This window comes from Leiobunum rupestre, chromosome 3 (assembly GCF_980474605.1).
Source record: "Leiobunum rupestre chromosome 3, qqLeiRupe1.1.hap1, whole genome shotgun sequence".
In the NCBI taxonomy this organism is placed as follows: Eukaryota; Metazoa; Arthropoda; class Arachnida; order Opiliones; family Sclerosomatidae; genus Leiobunum; species Leiobunum rupestre.
The window spans coordinates 36,975,815-36,996,006 of NC_143386.1; the positions used below are offsets into that span (position 1 = coordinate 36,975,815).

The 20,192-nt window shown below is 34.6% G+C and overlaps 1 protein-coding gene across 1 annotated transcript in view; it reads left to right on the forward strand.

Moving 5' to 3' along the window:
- Positions 1–20,192, forward strand: part of Sf3b3 (splicing factor 3b subunit 3) — a 29,380-nt gene that overhangs the window by 5,678 nt on the left and 3,510 nt on the right. Inside the window, exons 10-17 of the mRNA XM_090168119.1 lie at positions 274–608; positions 1,920–2,071; positions 12,844–12,999; positions 13,486–13,641; positions 14,367–14,621; positions 17,355–17,684; positions 18,590–18,795; positions 19,778–20,060. Of these exons, the coding sequence (XP_090024245.1) occupies positions 274–608; positions 1,920–2,071; positions 12,844–12,999; positions 13,486–13,641; positions 14,367–14,621; positions 17,355–17,684; positions 18,590–18,795; positions 19,778–20,060 (1,873 nt within the window). The remainder of the gene's footprint in view (positions 1–273; positions 609–1,919; positions 2,072–12,843; positions 13,000–13,485; positions 13,642–14,366; positions 14,622–17,354; positions 17,685–18,589; positions 18,796–19,777; positions 20,061–20,192) is intronic.

Consider the following 20,192-nt stretch of genomic DNA (forward strand, 5'->3'; position numbering starts at 1 on the left):
GTTGTATAAATAGATGTGCGCTAGTTTAGAAGGGCTAATCTAATTGGCTAAGATATATGTGGATAAATATTGCTAAGTCCATGTGTTTCGATTTTATTATCAGAATGAAAAAATTCCACGTGCAAAGGAAATATTAGCGATATTATCGATATTCAAGCTCTTAGAATTAAAAATCGTTCCTTTTGACGCGAATAATTTATTTTAGTGTTTATTGTTGGTAATGGTAACATTTATTAATTCTTTATACATTTGAATATTTTATCTTTCCAATAGTTGCCTTTATCAAATTGCTCATCTTGGTGATGATGATGATGAACCAGAATTTAGTAGCGCTATGCCTCTTGAAGAAGGGGATACGTTTTTCTTTGCTCCAAGGCCGTTAAAGAACCTGGTGTTAGTTGACGAGTTAGAATCTCTATCTCCAATAATGCATTGTCAAATAGCTGATTTAGCTAATGAAGATACGCCTCAGCTTTATGTAGCGTGTGGTAGGGGACCAAGATCCTCTATGAGAGTATTAAGGCATGGTCTTGAAGTTTCAGAAATGGCAGTGTCAGAATTGCCTGGTAATCCAAATGCTGTATGGACTGTGAAAAAGAAGTTGGATGGTAAGTTTCTGTAATTTGATGTATAATCAAAAAAAACCGCATTTCACCCATGATGTTATTTTCTATAACATCTTACAAGCAAGTGTAGGGAGTGGTTGGCATGAAGAGTTTGCATGAATAGTGGCTTAAGCTGAAAGATCACAGGTTAGCGTAGCTTTCTGTTAATAACTGAAATTATAAAGACAAATTTCTAAAGGGCATATCAATTTTACAACACTGGCGAAAGGGGCAAGATGTCTTATGAGAATAATCTGGGTTGGCATGGAACCCGCCATACCAGTTATATCTACCTGGTTAAAACTGGTTATAGCCACTTGAAAAAATCCAGCTTTTATTGCAGGGCTGGGTAAAAGCCGGATTTTTAAAAAAAGCCAGACCTGTGGTTTTATTTAGTTATATCCGTTTTTTTAAATGGTAGCCAGCCTCTTTTACTCATTTCAAAAAAGCCAAAATAATCTGCTGGTTCCATGCCAACCCTGTTTTTTTTTGGCTTTTTTTAAATAAAAAAATTACCAATATTTTACTAAAATATTAGCTTTTATTTAGTTTAGCTTTTTTCATATTTAAAAAAATCGGGATGAGTTCAAATTCACCTCTAATTGAGGGGGACAGCGGTAGGTTTAAAGGTTAAAAGCTTCGGTGACTCGATCGGCGCGGCCTTAACAAAAACTAGTGGGGAATCAAAAGAAGTTAATTATTTAATATAAATTTTTGCTTTAACAGAAAAAAAAACTTATAACCAAATAAAACCACTGGTCTGGCTTTTTTCCAACCCTGAGAATAATAATAATAATCAGTAAGGCACCACCTTAAGCTTAAGTCATCTAGAGACTTTTTATGCCTTTAATTTAGGTGACCAGTTTAATCTGCTTAGTATAGTGGTGGAAAGCCCTTCATGCCATGAGAGCCTACAATCCCTTTTACCGTTAACCTCTAATAAGATTTAATGGACCGTAGGGAGATAACTTGCAAAATAAACTCTGGAGTTTTCACCCAGTGCCACAAGCTGGGATCAAACATGACTCCTCTTGCTGCACAAATTCATTTAGATCTTGCTTTAATTAAAGTGATGCTTTTCCTTTAAGAAAAGAAAAAATGAAATCAAAACCTAAGATCCTTTTCCAAACTTGTTAGTCGTTATTTATGGCCAAAATGACTTATGAAACTTCATCATTTCTTAGTTTATAGCAAATGTCAGTCATGTTACAAAATCCCCTGTTATGAATTTATGTTATTGGTTGTTATGTCACAAACTGAATTTTTTTTCAAAATAAAATTTTATATAGAGCTAATTCAGACTGATTTTTTCAGATGATTTTGATGCATACATCATAGTGTCCTTCGTAAATGCAACATTGGTTCTTTCTATTGGTGAAACTGTGGAAGAAGTTACAGATTCTGGCTTTTTAGGAACAACTCCAACATTGTCCTGTGCCCAGATTGGAGATGAAGCTCTAGTTCAGGTAATGAAAATTTCTTTATCATTCTTCTTCATATATAGTCCAAATTCTCTTATTTTCGCTATTGGTATGAAGATGATAACTATTTTGTTATTTGTAATCAGTTCAAATTTTAAATTTAATTAGAATTAATGTTGCTCAAATTGAATTAGGAGTTAATTTAAACCCTTCCGTAATATTTTCTTGATAAAGAAACAAAAATGTTCTAACACCTGGTACTTGATGGCACAAGGCAATTATCTGTTTCAGTTTACATAGAGCCATGTGGGGTGGCGGAGTGGTTAGCACTTTCGCCTCGCAGCAAAAGGAGCCGGGTTCGATCCCTGCTTGTGGCACTGTGTGAAAACTCGGAACAACTCCTGGGTTGAGTTTTCAAGTTCTCTCCCCACTGTTTTAAGTGGTTTTCCCCGAGCTCTTCAGTTTTCCTTTCATAAAAACCTGTTGAGGTTAACTTACTGTATATGCTTATCTATAAATAATCAAGATTCCAATAAAGAAATAGGCACAAGTGAAGAAGAAAAAGAAGCACTGGAGATGGTATACTTGCCAACTTTCAGCTATAGACTCATGAACTGTGAAAGAACAGAAATAGATGACATAACCGACCATTTACAAAGCATAGGAATCGAGAAAGCTTCAGTTACTGTGCTGGAACAAGTAAAAACCTCCTGGAAAAAGGCCTTTCAAATAGAATGTGACAAGAAATATGAGATAAAAAACCTGGAAAACTGGCCATATCCACTAAGAATAAATCGGTTTCGGGACTCTCAAAATAATAACACCACCAGTGAAAACTCGCAACGTGCATGACCCACTACGAATCCGGCATACATCAGAAAATCACTCAAAGGCCTTAAAATAGGTCATATCCACATTGGAACACTGGTACCTCATTTTGAAGTTTTCAGGAAAATAATCCACGATCACAAAACTGACTTCCTTGGTGTCACTGAAACCTGGTTAAAGAGTGAAATCCCAGACTCACTGATTAACATCGATAACTATTACGTCTTCAGAAATGACCGCACACATAAAGATGGAGGAGGTTTCTGTGTGTACTACCGAACCAATTTAATTTTAAATCAAATCAAAATACAAGATATAGAACCACATTTCCCAATCAAAAATATCTGGTGCATATTATATGAAGAAAATACCAAGCCAATGCAACTAGGAGTCTGTTATTACTCTCCTGGTCTATCACAGAATACTGAGATAGTGACTTACAACCTTAAAAAACTCTTATCCCTTTCTAATGACAAGTCAAGTATGGAAACAATTTTAATTGGAGACTTTAATTGTGACCTAAAAAAAACCTCTCGAGCCCAAAACCAAAACACTACAGAAGTGTTTTTCAACTTATAGGTAATTAATTGAATCTCCGACAAGGATTACATCTGAAACAGCAACATTAATAGATCATATATATATGTATCATGCCCACATAGAATAATAGAAAGTGGTATTATACCCTGTGGAGGCTCAGATCAGGATATCATATATGCCTAAGAAAAAAATATTGCCCAAAAATGCCGAAAATTATGGCAAAAATAAGAGACTATTAAAATATGAATATAGATCAGTTTGTAGAATCTCTAAGAAACTCACTGAACAAATTTGAAGTGGAAAATACCGACCATGGAGTCGAAGAACTGGAAGTGAACATTCGAAAACAACTTGATATTTTTGCCAGTGGCGCCGCCAAGCTTTTTTTGCACGTAGGCTAAACATTTGAGAGGGCCCCTAAAAAATTATCAAAGCTAGAGACATGTGTAGAAGAAATAACACAATGAAACCTTAAAGAGAAATGTTTATTGTCAATTTAAAAATATTTCAAAATGACAAGGAAATATTTTTTCAAACAATGAAAGACATTCTCCTATTTTTTGCATTTCCAAATTAATCCACAACGCGCATACTGTTCTCTCTAAGAATGTTAGACAAGTTGCGATTTATTGATAAAATGGAGAGATTCGACAACCTATTTTCTCCCATAGTTGTTCGAGTAAATGACTTTATTCTCTTTAACGAGCTAAAACTTCTTTCGCAGTTGCGCTTGAAACTGGTATACAATTGACAAGATTCAAATATTTTAGGAGATCGCGGAAACCCTCCTTAATTGGAATAAGATGTTTGAAACAATCTTCAATGGTTTTAATTTCCATCAATTAAAAGGTTTTTAGCAATTTTAGTTTAACATTTTAGCGCGTCAATATTAAAAGAAAATCTTTCAAATGATTTACAAAAATGAACTACTTCTTCACGATTTAAAAAGTTTTCGTTTTGAGGTTCAGCTCCTGTTATCCCTTTTAGTAACCTATTGTTGTCCGTAAATCGCGTTTGCATTTTACTGACAAAACATATCCTGTATGGAATAGAAAGTGACGCGGTGCTTTTGACCTATGGTAACTCTTTCATCAGTTGCTCACCAATTGTATCAAGAACAAAATTTTTTTTTAATTTTTTGTTCTGAGTTTTTATTCTTTTTCCTGTTGTTTTGGCTAAAGCGTCGGGATCAGCTACTTCGATTTCTATCATATTTGCCACTTTAGACGCCTCAGCCCACATCTCGTTAAATTTATCTTCATTTCTCATATCCTTTAAAGATTTTATAGTTCCTTGACATAATTCATTAGCTCTAGAATAAAAAAGCTGTGGTTTCTGCAGAACCTCTGAGAGTGAATTAGTCATTTCAAGAACTTCGTCTAATACGACGAACATTAATATATTGCCAAACTTTTATAATTGATATATGTATCCCTTACATTCTGCCGCTTTTTCAGCTTTCCCTTTTTCAACAACATTTTCAAGTGCCAAAAGTACCGCATCGACTCTATTTCTAAAATAGTGTATCCCTTTTTTTTTTACTTGACCAACTGGTCTGACAGCTTTGAGGCATTTTTTAAATATTTTTGTAGCCTAATTCTTTCTGAGCTTCAAGAAAATATTCACATCGAAGTACTGAATTACTTTGAAAGTTTTATACTGATTCCCTTATTTCAGAAATTTTGGTACAGCTATCAACTAACACTAAATTAAGTCAGTGCGCGTAACAGTGAACATAAGGGCAATTTCCCTCGACAGCGGATTGTATTCGAACGTGAACCCCTGAGATATCACCAGACATTACGCTTGCACCATCGTAACTTTGCACAACACAATTCGATATGGTTAGACCACTATCACTTATAAGTTTAATTATAGCTGATGAAATTGAAATCGAATCAAAGGTATGCAAGTCTGCAAAACCAAGAAACCTTCCTTGAATATTAACATTACATCTTACACACACGCATAGCTGTTCAACTCCTCCATTGTCTTTGGATTCGTCAGCGATAATGGTATAATATCCACCAGATTCATTTATCTTGCTTGCAATCATTTTTTGAATTAAGTTTTCAGCAATATCAATCAATTCGTTTTGTACAGTACTATGGATGTATTTTCCATTATTGGGCATACTTTCAGAAATTCCTTTAAAATTGTGACATTTTCTCTTAATAAGTTCCAAAATTTCAAAAAAAATTCCTCTGTTCAACATTTTGCTATTTTGTCTATGGCTTTGATATGCAATATCTTGTTGAGCACATAATAATACTACTTCTACATGAGTTGATAAAACGGCTCTTCTTAAAATATCATTTTTTTGCTGTTGGCTAATCTGGAAAACAATTGATCCTTACGATTTATTTTCTAAATACGACGTTTATTTTGCTTAAGCTATTTGATGAGAAGATTTCTCGGAATTGAAATGTTCTTTGAAATTTTTTTAACAATTTTTCCAGTCACAAAAACCGGTAATAAAAGAACCAAGTTTAAAGGTAGAAAAATGCCTGCAGCAAAAACAATACACTTTGTCCTTTTGCACTGAATATTAAATCAAAGGGTATTTTTTGTACCGCGACTGGTTGAAACTGCGATTTTGATTACCAACAATGGTTTTGGGAAATACCATGTTAAATCGCATGACATGGTTGACATGGTGCTTAATGAGTTAGATTTTCTTAGTCGGTATATTGTCCTTCGGCTCCTGGTTTGATTGCTCCTCACTTGGGTTTTGGTTTTTTTCGCGCTGATAAATTAGATATTAAAAGTTCTTTTTGCTTTTCTGGCAGAGACTTTAGCTCCCGATCTGAAGAATTATTTTTTCGATGCCATCCGGTTCTCGAACATTAAAAATTGCTTCTGTGTCTGGTACATCCCGGTTTTCTTTATTTGAACTGCTTGAATCAAAATTACTTTGTTGTTTTGTTCCTCCGGAGACCAACCCTGTGTCCATAAATTTATTCGGTTTCTCCCGAACTAATTGACGAGCCGATTTTATTTGCTGACTAGTAACGAAAGCTTCTATCGCACCTTGTCCATCATTGACTTGTTTAATTTTTTTTCTCTTGAGACGCTTTTGCGCTCCCGACAAGTAACGTTTGCCGGTCATATTGCGAATTATGAAGAAAGTCGGGCTCAGTCCGAGTCGCGCGTTAACAGACTAACCATATCGTCATGGAATTTTTTTTTTGTATTTTACAATGTACTCGAGATGCGCGACCTCTGACTGAGTTTTGTTTTAAGATATTATGGAATGATTAAACTACTTAATGAATCAACATAATTTATTAGTTGGTTACTGACTATATACAAAGCTTAATGACATGTTACACTAATGATGGCTGGCTCTAGACTGACAAGAAAAACACTATTTGCAGGTTTTCCAGACCACGGAATATTATTACACCTAATCTCAACTCCTCTATTATGTACAAAACTTGTTAACTAACAACAAGTTTCCTAGAATTGGGAAGCCCTCCATTCCCCCCTTCTCACTTGTAGGAAATACTTGCAACATGCAGCCGGACATACAACTACAAACTCCATTATTCCAGGAACCTACAAAGACCTCAGGAAATCCCTTAAATCCCCTAAATACAGCAAGAAAAGGGAAACCAGGATTCCAAAATGCATTTAAGAAACCACAGGGGTATTCTAAGGAATCGAGTTCTGCAAACTTAAAGTCCAACAGGGTATTTGATCGAAACCAGGGCCAAATGCCGGCAAGTAACAATCCAATCCAACAAGATGGACTAGACTTTTTTATCGGTAACTGCTCAGCTAAATCAAATGAAGATTCTATGGCAGATAGTGTTCGTACGGGGTCAAAATAAAGTCGGGGTCGTGGTGGGTGTAACCCCGCGAAAAACAAGTCGGGGTCGGGGATGGAAAATTCTTTGTATTTATTAAGAATAGAAAAATTATAAAAATACCCCAACTTTACTGGTTAAGATTAGGTAGTGTATCTTGTGCAAGCCAGCCTCTGAGCCTAGGGACTATTAGTAATAGTCTTAGTCGATAGCTACGCCGCAAAATTTTCATTTTGAAAACGAAAACATTTGAGAGAGTTGGCCGTTTTCGGTCTATAGAAATCTGGCAGCCTTGCCTGCCTTCCGGCCTGTATCTCCATATCGAAAATGGCCGACGATTACGCTGCCAAAAATATTTTTCAAAACTGATCGGCGGCATTTTTGACCGTTATTTTGATTTATCGACTAAGACTATTGTAAAAATAGATAAGATAGATAGATTTTAAAATAGAGGTCTATAGCTTAGGCATTGTAATTGTTTAAATAAGTTTTATAAATTCACAAGCTATTTCCAAACATAACTCCACACTCCTTAGCTGAGACTGAGAGAGCCCGAAAGTCGAAACAACGGCAATTACGAAACTAAAACTTAAAAAAGCGACTCAAGTCGGAGGCAAGCGTCAAGCGAGAGCTACGTCCAGGGCCGTAGTTAGAGAAAATGGCGCCAGGGGTGAGCTGCAATTTTGGCGCCCTCTAATATAATAATATGGACCAATTTTGGTGCCCCTATACCCTATCGCGGGGACGGCGCCCGGAGCGGCCGCCCCAGCCACCCAGCCCTAGCTACGGCGCTGGCTACGTCAGCGGCATCAGCCGAAGGTCATTCGTATCATTCTATTGTCGCCCACGAAAAAAGGGAGAGAAGGAACCTATCTATTTTATATTTTTAGGATTTTAGGGAGGTGCGTTGGCGCGAAAATTTAAAATTACACTACGAAAACATAACCCTGAGAAATGGAAAACCCCGACTTGGTTTGCGACAGTCGGGGTCGGGGACAAAAGTCGGGGATCCCCGTACGAACACTAATGGCAGAATACATTCAGTCGCAGGTAGTTGATTTTCATGCTATCAGACCAACTAGACAATAAAAAAACCTGGAAACCCATAGTAAATGTTATATTATCAACACCACTACGGATATTGATACTGTACTTACCCAGGCAATTTGGCCTATTGGCATATCATGCCATATGCTTAGAGCTGACCATAGCAAAAACAAAAAAAAATTGGGGCTCAAACCATGCTAAGGAAGGGCTTGAGTTATCTCTCATTCCCACATACAAATACTTTCTCTCAAACTGTCCCAAAAACACACAAATCCAGGAGGTAATGGATCACTTATTAGATATAGAAGTAGATAACAATTTTATTACGTCGGAAAAGTCAGAACAGAAAACTAATTGGAAGGTATCTTTTATCATTGAATCGTCAATTAACCAAGATGATGAAATCCTAAATCGAGGAAATTGGCCATAAGGAACTAAGAAGGACTTTCTTGGATATTAATGAGGTATGGACGCACTAGACAAAACAAATTTACTTATCCCCAAAATGTGAATAATGTACTGGAATCAATACAAGGAAATAGTCTGATAAGGAGTCAAGCAACTGATCACCCAAGCAATGCTAATACCATAAAAAATCTTCCTTGAGGACTAAAGATCGGCCACATTAATATAAAAAGCATGCTACCCCACCTGGACGAAGTAACATGTATAATACACGACTATGACTTCGACATAATGAGTATCTCTGAATCTTGGCTTACCCCATCCCATCCGAATAATATTATTGAAATTAGCGGATATTCCCTTCTTCGTAAGGATCGACAAAGAAATCGCTGAGGTGGCCTCTGCATTTATGTAAAACAACTCTTAAACCTTCAGCCCTGGAGCTCAACACTGATTACACATCTACCCGACACCTCGCATATTGAAGTGCTCTGGTGCCAACTTACCTACCCTAAAGCAAGCCCTATTCTCATTGGCGTCTGTTATTGTCCTCCAGATCTCAACATTCTATCCTTTCAAGAACTGAACTTGAACCGTACTTCAATTACTGACTCCGTAAATAATAAAATTATAATTATGGGAGACTTTAATTGTAACCTCCTTGCACATCGCAAAACAAGTAATGCCAAAGCCTTCTGCTCTACCATGATTACTCTAAAGCAATTAATTGTGGACATTACTAGGCCATCCTCTGGTACTTTGATTGACCACATCTATGTCAGTCATCCCCTACGAATTATCGACAGTGGTGTCATTGTCAACGGAGCTTCTGATCACGACCTTATCTACTGTGTCAGAAAAATACACTTGCATAAACAGCCAACTACTTTCATCAAGACTAGACATCTTTCTTCCATAGAACCTACGAATTTTGTTAGTACTCTACAATAAAATCTCAGGGCAATTAATAACTCTAAATCCCTATGCTGGAACTTCCAAGGGGCTATTAGCAACACTCTTGATAAACATGCACCTATTAGATCTATCCGCATACATATAGGACTTCCTCCATGGATTGATGACACAGCCAAACAACTTATGTACCTACGTAACCATCACAGTCATAGGATTAAACCAAATAGCGAAAACACATATTCAAATGTACAAAAATCTTCGTAATGCAGTGACTACACACTGACGTAACTCAAAGAAGTCTTTCTTTAAGAAAAAACTCAAGGAAAATAAAGGTAATATCTCTGGAACATGGAATTGTTTGCGGCAGTATGTCAAAAACAAACCAAATACCCTCCCTACTCTAATCACTGATCAAAATTGAACCTCTTATCATGACGCCATGAATATTGCCAATGCCTTTTACACCCATTTTACTGAAGCTGCTGAAAAATGTCTAAATGAACATCTACCATCTAATTTTAATCACGTTTCTATCAGATCGACTACTAAGCGTAATCTCTTGACAGAAAGATTCTCTTTTTCTGAAATAGATCTGCCTTCAATGGTAAAGCTATTAAAACGTATTTTCTCAAAGAAGGCCCCTGGCCCTGACCTGATTCCACCTAAAATCTTAAAGTCAAACGGCCCTGTCCTTGCACCATACCTACAAACCATTATAAATCACTCTTTCTCTACTTCTACTTAACCTATCTACAAGAGCGGGGACCCCACCAATCCAGACAACTACCGACCAATTGCTATCCCACCTTGTGCTTCTAAGACCCTGGAATGGGCTGCGCATGACCAGCTAATACCGTACCCAACTACAAACAAATACCTGTACAAATACCAATCCGGCTTTCGACCTGGCCACTCCACAATCACTTGTGCCGTCTTTCTTCTAGAAACCATAATTTCTAGGCTATCCTACGGACACATAGTTGGTGTGGTATTCATAGACCTCCGGAAAGCGTTCGACACTGTCGACCATTCAATCCTATTAAAAGACCTTAAACTATTGAACTTCTCTGATGACGCTCTCTTGTGGTTCAATACGTATCTCAGAGGCAGAACGCAAAAGGTTGATATCGGCAACCACTCATCTACAAGCCTACCTACCAGGTATGGTGTACCTCAGGGAAGTATCATGGGCCAACTACTTTTCTCAATCTATATCAACGAAGCCCATCTTGCAATCACCGAGGAGGGTCTCCTCATGTTATATGCCGATGACCAGGCAATGCTCTCTTCAAGCCCCAACCCACAGGATCTTATCGCTATTCTTGACGAAAATACCCTCAACCTGCAAAACTATCTATTGCAGCGGAAGCAGGTCTTAAATCATTCTAAAACTTTTTTCATGCTATTTCACAAAAAAACAACCAAAGGCTTAGAAAACTATGACACTGTTCCTGACTCAAAAATTCAGTGTGTGAAATCATTTAAATATCTTGGATTGGAACTTGATGAAAAACTGACATGGGGTCAGCACATCATTAATACGTATGAAAAAGTTAATAAACGATCCTGGATCATCAGATCTCTTCGGCCAAATCTTGATATTCATACACTCACGATGCTTTACAACTCAATTATACAGCCCCTACTCGACTACGGGGATATTCTCTACGGTGCGGCAACTGCTACAAAACTTGACAAACTTCAAACTCAACAAAATGCTATCTGTAAGTCCATTCTCAGTCGGCCAAGGCGTTCCTCTGCTACCACTGCTCGTAACACTATATCGGTTCTCCCTCTCAAGCTGCGACGAGATAACCACATGGCAATCTTTATGCACCTCATTACAACTGCTCTAACTCCTGATTATATTACCGAACTTTTTCTAATACCTGCTTCACTTCATACCCATTACACAAGAGGATGTCAGAACACCTTCCATGTTGAAAGTCTAGAGACTAACCTACGTACTCTATCGATCAAATGCAGAGGCATAAAACAGTGAAACAATCTTCCCTTCTCTATACGTACTATGACTAACACTCGTGAATTCAAGAATGCCATCCGCGAAAACGGTGACTAATTAATTTAATTTTTAATCTGCATATAATGTAGGAATTAACTAATTTATTGTTTTTAATTATCTGTCTTGTTATCTACAAACTTTGTATATTTTAACCGGGACCCTCTTGAAAATCAGTTTTGCTGAAGGGGATATTGTAACCGATATATCTTCCCCAGTTACAACCTAGTTCGATTGTTCCCTAGCCACGTTAGTGCGTTAGAGTGAGAGAGCATTACAATTTAAAAAGCACCAAAGAAGTTCCAATCATTATTTATTTGAGGCGATTTAGGTAGTTGTAGCAATATCAATAATCAAAACATTAGAAAGTAACATTTCTTCAATTAAATACAATAATAATTTAAGATGAAAGAGTAAAAAAAACACAAAACATCATACAGCAGACATAGCATAGCACTAATATAAAGTAATAATTACTAACTTCCTCCGTAAGAGTGAAGAATGGCGAGGTTGTGACAAGTCAAAAAAACACTAACTCTTTCTAACATAATAATTTAACAAAATACACTTATATTTACAACATAATAATAATATACTTTAAGAACTACATAATCAACCTACTCCAACAGCATCATCACTATCAATCTCCCTCAATACTAGCTAACCTCCCTTTATATACAGCCACTATGTGCATACAGCCAAAAGGAGTAAAAAAGATAATTTAATGACGTCATGAGAGACATGTTCTAAGTGACGTCTACCCAAAACATGCCGTCCATGACATCACTAACGTCGACTGCTAAAATTTAGTTAACTAAGCTCGGTTCAATTTAAGCCTATGCCAATAAGTAATAAGTAGGAACATTAAAAGAATAATAGATAAATAAGAATGTGTATAAAGAGATTGTTCTGGTCTCATAGGAAATAGGAATGTCAAGCTGTCAATGGTAAGGAACAATAAGAACCTTCCCATTTGCTTAGGCCTAGGCTGATGGAAGCTAGGGTGAAAATCCCGGCGGCTACAATATCCCTTAATAAAGACCATATTATTATTATTATTATTAAAAAATATTTTATTTTTTTGAACCTTGATTTGGGGTGAAATTGGTATAAACGAAATGGGTGGATACATATGTGCACAATAACCATTCCGATGTTCTCAGAAACCTAACTTTTGCTAGAATATATTATCTATATTTGTATAGTTTTATCCAAGTGGAAGTGAAAAGTTCTCTGTTTGGATACAATTTTAGGTCTATCCCGAAGGAATACGTCATATAAGAGCTGATAAAAGAGTTAATGAATGGCGAACTCCAGGAAAGAAAACCATTGTAAAATGTGCAGTTAATCAAAGACAAGTTGTTATAGCTTTAACAGGAGGAGAACTTGTGTATTTTGAAATGGATCCAGTAAGTAGTTGTCCAAATTTACACTTAAAGTAAAAGTCCAGGTTGGGTAAAACTTGGGTCTATTTCAAAGATCATGTTTAAATATACTCAAAAATATCAGTCGTACAATTGTATCTTTTTTTAACGACGAGAAATTAATCTTTAAACGCGAAATTTACCCGCCAAGCGAGCTGCCAATTTTTTTCGCCTTCCCTCCGCAGACTGCACGCGGAGCAAGCATGCGCAGGGAACAGTGCGCTGTTATAGCGCAAACAGCGCGTGATTAATGTGACCGCGAAAAAAAATGGCAGATCGCTTGGCGGGTAAATTTGGCTCGTTTTAAAATTAATTTATCGTCATAAAAAAAGATAAAATTTTACGACTGATATTTTTGAGTATATTTAAACATGATATTTCAAATAGACCCAAGTTTTACTCAATCTGGACTTTTCCTTTAAACAATTTTCTCCCCCAAGCGTAACTATATTTGGACATAATATTTTATAGACTGGACAACTTAATGAATATACAGATCGCAAAGAGATGTCTTCCGATGTAATTTGTATGGCACTTGCGAGTGTTCCTAGTGGTGAACAACGCTCTCGTTTCTTGGCAGTTGGTCTGGCGGATAATACTGTGAGAGTTATTTCATTGGATCCCTCCGTAAGTCTATTTTTGAAATTTTTTGTTAAATGTACAAAGATCTAAGCATTAAGGAATGTAGAGATTTTAAGATTGTAGTATATGTATTTGAAGTAGTTGACATTGCTACTGCTAAGGGAATGTTAGGAAGTGGTTAGCTGGGATTGAGCCGGCACGTACTTCTAGTTTGGCACCCGTCATGTAACCACATATATTATAAGTCCTTAATGAATATTATACTTTTAACTAACCATCATTTTACTATCAACAATTTAACAGAAATGAGATAAATATATTGAAATGGTAAAAAAAAAATTAAATCAAGTAATTTTTTATTTAGATTAGATTTTTTTGATTTTATTGAATTTTTCGATTTTTATACAAATAATTGCTCTTCTATATAATTAACGGATATTTTACGTTTATCAGTTATCTAATTTTAAATTAAATGAAATCTTAGTTAAATTTAATTACTATTTAATATTTTAGCTTGCGCAGATTTTCTATGTATTTTATTGTTTAAAAACCTATTTTTTTATTTTTCCATTGAAACATGATTTAACCCTTAATTACCTGCAGTGTACACCGAGATTATGGGAAGCGTGTACAATGAATAAGCAGAGTAGTTCTAAATCGGTTTTTCCTATAGAATTCAATTGACGCACAAATATTTTGGATTTATCTATAAAATCTTTAAAAAAATTTGCTAAATAATGGTTTCATATTGTTTTTTTTTTATAATTTAGGACTGTTTATCACCTTTGAGTATGCAAGCGTTACCAGCAACTCCCGAGTCACTCTGCATTGTGGAAATGGGAGGTCAAGATGTTGGTGATGGCAGGAGTCAAGGAATACTTTACCTGAATATTGGTCTTCAAAATGGTGTTCTACTAAGAACTGTCTTGGATCAAGTAACCGGTGATCTGTCAGACACTAGAACACGTTATTTAGGTTCTCGGGCAGTAAAACTTTTTAAAGTGAAAATGCAAGGAAATGATGCTGTAAGTATTACGTACATCATCAATTTTTATCGAACTACAAACACCACATATATTTCTTCGAATATTTTAGGCATAGATTTTAAATAGTGTCATGGTGAATAGTCCTAAACTTAGAATTTAGTTGAAGGCTTATTCCACTTATTTCCCAAGGTTATATTATAATTAAATTTATTGTATGGTAACTTCTATATATAATTTAAGACCACTTAATACTAACCTTAAAACGTTTTATCTAATTTACATTATTTGGAATATCAGAAAGAACCATACAGTTTTTCTAAAGTTTGAGTTTGTTTAATACTTTTATTTATTGCTTCTAGTGTTTAGTCCATTGAAATTCAAACTATATGATCCTAACATTCCATTGATTTAAGTTCAATTTCCAGTTACTCTTATTAAATTTTAGCAAGAATGTTACTTTCTTTATTTTAACTTTTACTTTTCAAGTTCTCACCTATTTTTGAGAAGTGTTTAATTAGACTGGGGCCTCATTCGTAATGAAAAATGATTACCATATTTAATAGGAATAGAGAATGATTGACTGTTATTGCTAATGAATGAGTTTGAATAAGACCCCAGATCCACCAGGCTGGTCTTTTGGACCTTGCACGTAATAGTCCAGATGGGGGATAGCTGAAAGTACAGTCTATTAAATCTTGGCTCTTACTCTTTTTGAAATACTATAAAAATTGATATTGTTATTTTTCACAACTAATTGGTTTCTGATTCCAATCTCATATTTATTTATGCCAATTATTAGTTTTAATATACTGGTTTATTATGGAAAAGCCACTGCGTAATGAAAATTTGTTTGTTTCAATTACTTTACGACATCGATGTTAGGAGAGTAGTTACATTTCTTACTTGTATTTGGAGTACTAGAATTTCAGGCAGATAGGTTAAGAGGTCTATTAAGTATTTAAAGTTTGCAAACTCCTCATCCTAATATAGATTTAAAATTGCTGTATGGCAATTTTTTTAAAACCATGATGACAAAAATTGTTTAGTTAGTATTGACTTCTGCAGAGAAAATTTTTAAATTTAAAGGTGCTATAGTTGGTGATCGACCTCACTACTTTGAGTGATCTAAATTTTCGAGCAACCCTCTCACTCACTGTCAACCATTCGATTCATATAATTAAAAGCTAAATGTTAATACCTGGGAAAATACCTAAAATATCTCAGTTCTACCTTGCTATTTAATGTTAGGAAGAGTTGAAAACCTTAATATTTCTAATATTATTACGCATTTTTCAACTCGGCAACAAATTCTTTTTTATTCAAATTAAGAATGTATTTATTTATACTTATGTTGAGACAAACAACATGGTCGAATTTTCGCCAGCGCAATTAGGGGGTAGGAAAAACCCTGAGCTTTAGGATATGATTTTGTTTTGTGGGGGGAGGAGTTTATGAAACGGGTGATTGGGAGCAATACAAAAAAAATTGTCTCAACTTGTGGTCATTCTCCCTAAAGTATAAATTATTACCTTAATTTTTAAACACATTGCCCTTTTTACAGGTAATTCTTTTTTATTTTTTTTTCTAATAAATGCCCACTTCCTTGCCCTAATTGTAAAATTGTTAAACATTATCTAAACCTTTTTATGGTATGCCAAGAACTTATTTAGGTTACTGCAAATGTACGAGTTGACCTGTTTGCAGATGACTGACAATTGCCAATAAAATTTAAACAGTAACACCATCTGGCGGAAACTTGTTTTAAAAAATTCTTAACACAATAATTGAGAATCTACCAACTATTTTTCTATTTACAATTAATTAAATTATGAACTTAAGCTTTTATCAGTCTCAGAACTTAGAGTTAAATTAAATTTTTCATTTGGAGATTATGGATAAGATATAAGATTAAAGAAAATGTCCTTTGAACCAATACTAGATGACATCGTACAATTGTGTAAATGGAGGGTTTCTAATTTAGAGATGATCTTAGGCCTGAAGCCAAAGTTAAATAATTACCAAAAGTAGTCAGTTCCTATGTTTCCCCTTTCTGCCTAAAAACAGAAATGCTTCCATTTATACAATTTTGGTTATTGTAGGTAAACTTGTACATTCTCAACAAAAATACGTTCTTGGGTACATACAATGTTTTAATCACGTATTGACGTTAAATCAAGTGCCCATGAATTAGTAATTAAAGAGTGCATGCAATATTAAACAAAATTAGTAATAATTATGTATGAAAACAATTATATCATATTGTTGTTATTAAGCATTTTTAGCAAGTGATTTTTAAACTATTATCCTGTAATCCTTGGTTAATACGTTTGATCTACTTAGGAATGTTTGAAGGTTAGAGACTCTTAAACCAGTTTTGGTACCAATTGTGAACCTCCAATTTCTTAATTATTATTATTTCAAAGTTAGTAAAAAAATTTATGAACACCTAAAATTGGCATTTTATGAATGCATTACATACGTTTCTCTACAGTATTGGTACTACTTTTTCTTTCAAAAGGGCTAAATATTAGCAATTTATATAAAATTGAGTCAAGTCTTGTAATTGCCAGTAATTATAAACTGCTTTTGAAGGTTTATTTTAAAATGCAATCCTTTCGACGTGCTCTATACTTGATTAAGTAAATAAACCCTATAAGTTATTATGATTAAAAACTGTGGGCACTTGGTTTATTGTGGTAGGTGGTAACCTAATACTGATATTGATACCATGTTATCTAATGTTGTTTCAAATCTTTTGTTTGCTAATTTCAGGTTTTAGCTATGTCTAGTCGCTCTTGGCTAAGCTACTATTACCAAAATAGATTTCATTTAACACCTTTATCATATGAAACACTAGAGTACGCTTCCGGATTTTCATCTGAACAGTGTCCTGAAGGAATTGTTGCTATTTCAGCCAATACGCTACGAATTTTAGCCTTGGAAAAACTTGGAGCGGTATTCAATCAAATATCTACACCTCTGGAGTACACACCAAGGAAATTTGTAATCCATCCTGAGACAGGATATTTAATCATCATTGAAACAGATCATAACGCTTACACAGAGAAGATCAAGCAACAACGGAAGCAGCAAATGGCAGAGGTATTGCTTTTAATTAATTTTAAAATAAATGATATTTTAATTTAAGAAAGGAACCTCAGCTACATATACACGAGACCAATTAAACTGGCTCACACTGAAACAGCTTTATGTTAAAAATATCTTGATAAAGTGTCAAAAAATCGCTGTCCAGAATATCTTTTTGACTTTTTTAGAAAACCTGCTGAAGTTCATAAACACCAAACCCGCGGTTCTAAACTAACTTTTATTCTGACCATCTAAAAACATCCTTACGCAATAAGAGTTCTAAGCATCGTGGAATAAGTTTATGGAACAATATGAAAAGCGAATTAAAACAAATAGACCATTTTAAACAATTCAGGGAAGATGTGACAAAATATATTATTAGCATGGACATATAATTGTATTGAGACTATATTTCAGAGTTTAAATTCCTTATTTTATTTTTATTTTATTTTTTAAATTAATACTCGGGACCTCTTTGTAAATCAGATTTTTTTCTGAAAGAGACATCCAATAAAGCCTTTTAATTTATTATTATTATTATTATTATTAATAAATTATTGAGATATTATGAAATTGAAAGCCATAAAATTTATTTTGGCTTACAATATAAAAATGCAATTTGGTCTTGTAGGTTATTTTTGATGTTCACTTAAAGGGAGTAGTAACTAAATTTGAAAATACAAATTAAAAAAATTATTGATTTTGGGAAAGCTAGTTTTAAATTAAGAATTCTAAAATTTTGGTATGAAAAATGCGCATATTGCAATCTATCAGTTCAGTTCCAACTACTTCCGTTTAGCACGATAAATTATAATTACACGAGTGTCACTAGATGAAATTTTTAAAAGCATGTGCTATTCCCTTTATCAGAAAATCATGTCACTTTACCAATTTACTTTATGAAAGCTATATTTTTTCAGGAAATGGTAGAAGCAGCAGGAGAAGATGAACAAGAACTGGCAGCTGAAATGGCTGCAGCTTTTCTTAGTGAAAACCTTCCAGAAAATGCGTTTGGCTCACCAAAGGCTGGCTCAGGAATGTGGGCATCAATAATAAGAATCATGGACCCTATTGATGGAAAAACTATTTTTAAACTGCCATTAGAGCAAAATGAAGCTGCTTTTAGGTAGCAATTTTAAAATGTTTCTCTTAATCATAAAATTTTCAAGAGGTATTATTATAAGTCTACAGTATTCTAAATAAGTATGTCCTATCCTTCATATGGAAAATTGTTTTCAAGAGCTATTCACAATGACTCTTTATCGCCATTTGCATCTGCCTGCTCTCTAGTGGGTAATTTTTTACTGTGGCTATGCCACTTCAGCTCTTAGTAAAATATTTTGTAAAGAGACATAGCTATTTAAAAATATTATAAATTTATGGGATTATAGTGTTCAGCATTTACATAGGTACACTAACTTGAATTTAAAAAATAGTAGAGACTTTATGAAAGTATTGTAAGAAAAATCAACATTTAAGTATAATAGTATTAATATGAAAGACAAATAAGATTGTACGTCAACATGGACCACCAAATTTGTAGCTTACCTTTAGAAAATTCCTAATTCCACTACTATTAAAAGATATACCCTCTGCATAATCATTTTTGCACAAACTTAGCAATTATTATGTACCACTTCTAAGTATGAGATGAGTCCAATGTGAAATTATCTTATTATATATGAGTTTCAGCTGAGAGCACATGGTTCCAAAGCCCAAGTAAAGCTTATACTTGAGATAATTACTATGTTAAAGACGATTTTTAGCGTTGCTTTCTATCACCCTCACTCAAAGATTGGGCTTCTTCCCCCCCAAAAAAATTAAATCAGCCTAGTATCTCATTCGTTCCCTAAAACTGACAGCATCGACTGATGTGATTAAAAATTAGACTATGACATGGTTATTCTTAATTTTACTTGTAAGTATGAGGTGATTCTTAGCCCTAGTCAGGATAGCTATGCCGATTTAAGGTCGCCTTGGGTTAGAATCTGTGCACACCTGTTCTAATATACAACATTGTTAGTACAAAATTATATACAAAGAATAATTTAAGTTTCTATCAAACACCAATATAACTAAATTCTTTACATATTTAATTTTTATTATAGCATTGCCATGACCAAATTCATTCAGAATTCAGATGAGTGGCTTCTGCTTGTTGGAATTGGGAAGGATTTGGTTCTTTGTCCAAGACAAGTATCGGGTGGCACAGTCAACACATATAGGTTTATCACTGAAGGACGAGAATTAGAATTGGTACATACAACGCCAGTAGAAGAGGTACCAGGCGCCATTTGCCCTTTTCAAGGAAGGGTTCTCATCAGTGTTGGAAGAATTTTGAGGATTTATGATTTTGGAAAAAAGAAACTTCTTCGGAAATGTGAAAATAAGGTTTGCAAAAATTTAATTTCATATTTAAATTTATGCTGTTGGTTGAATACAAATATATACACACTGCTTAATAGCTATAGGATGCTGGTACTTTCTCTTTCATAATTCTATTGTACCATTGATTTAAAGTGT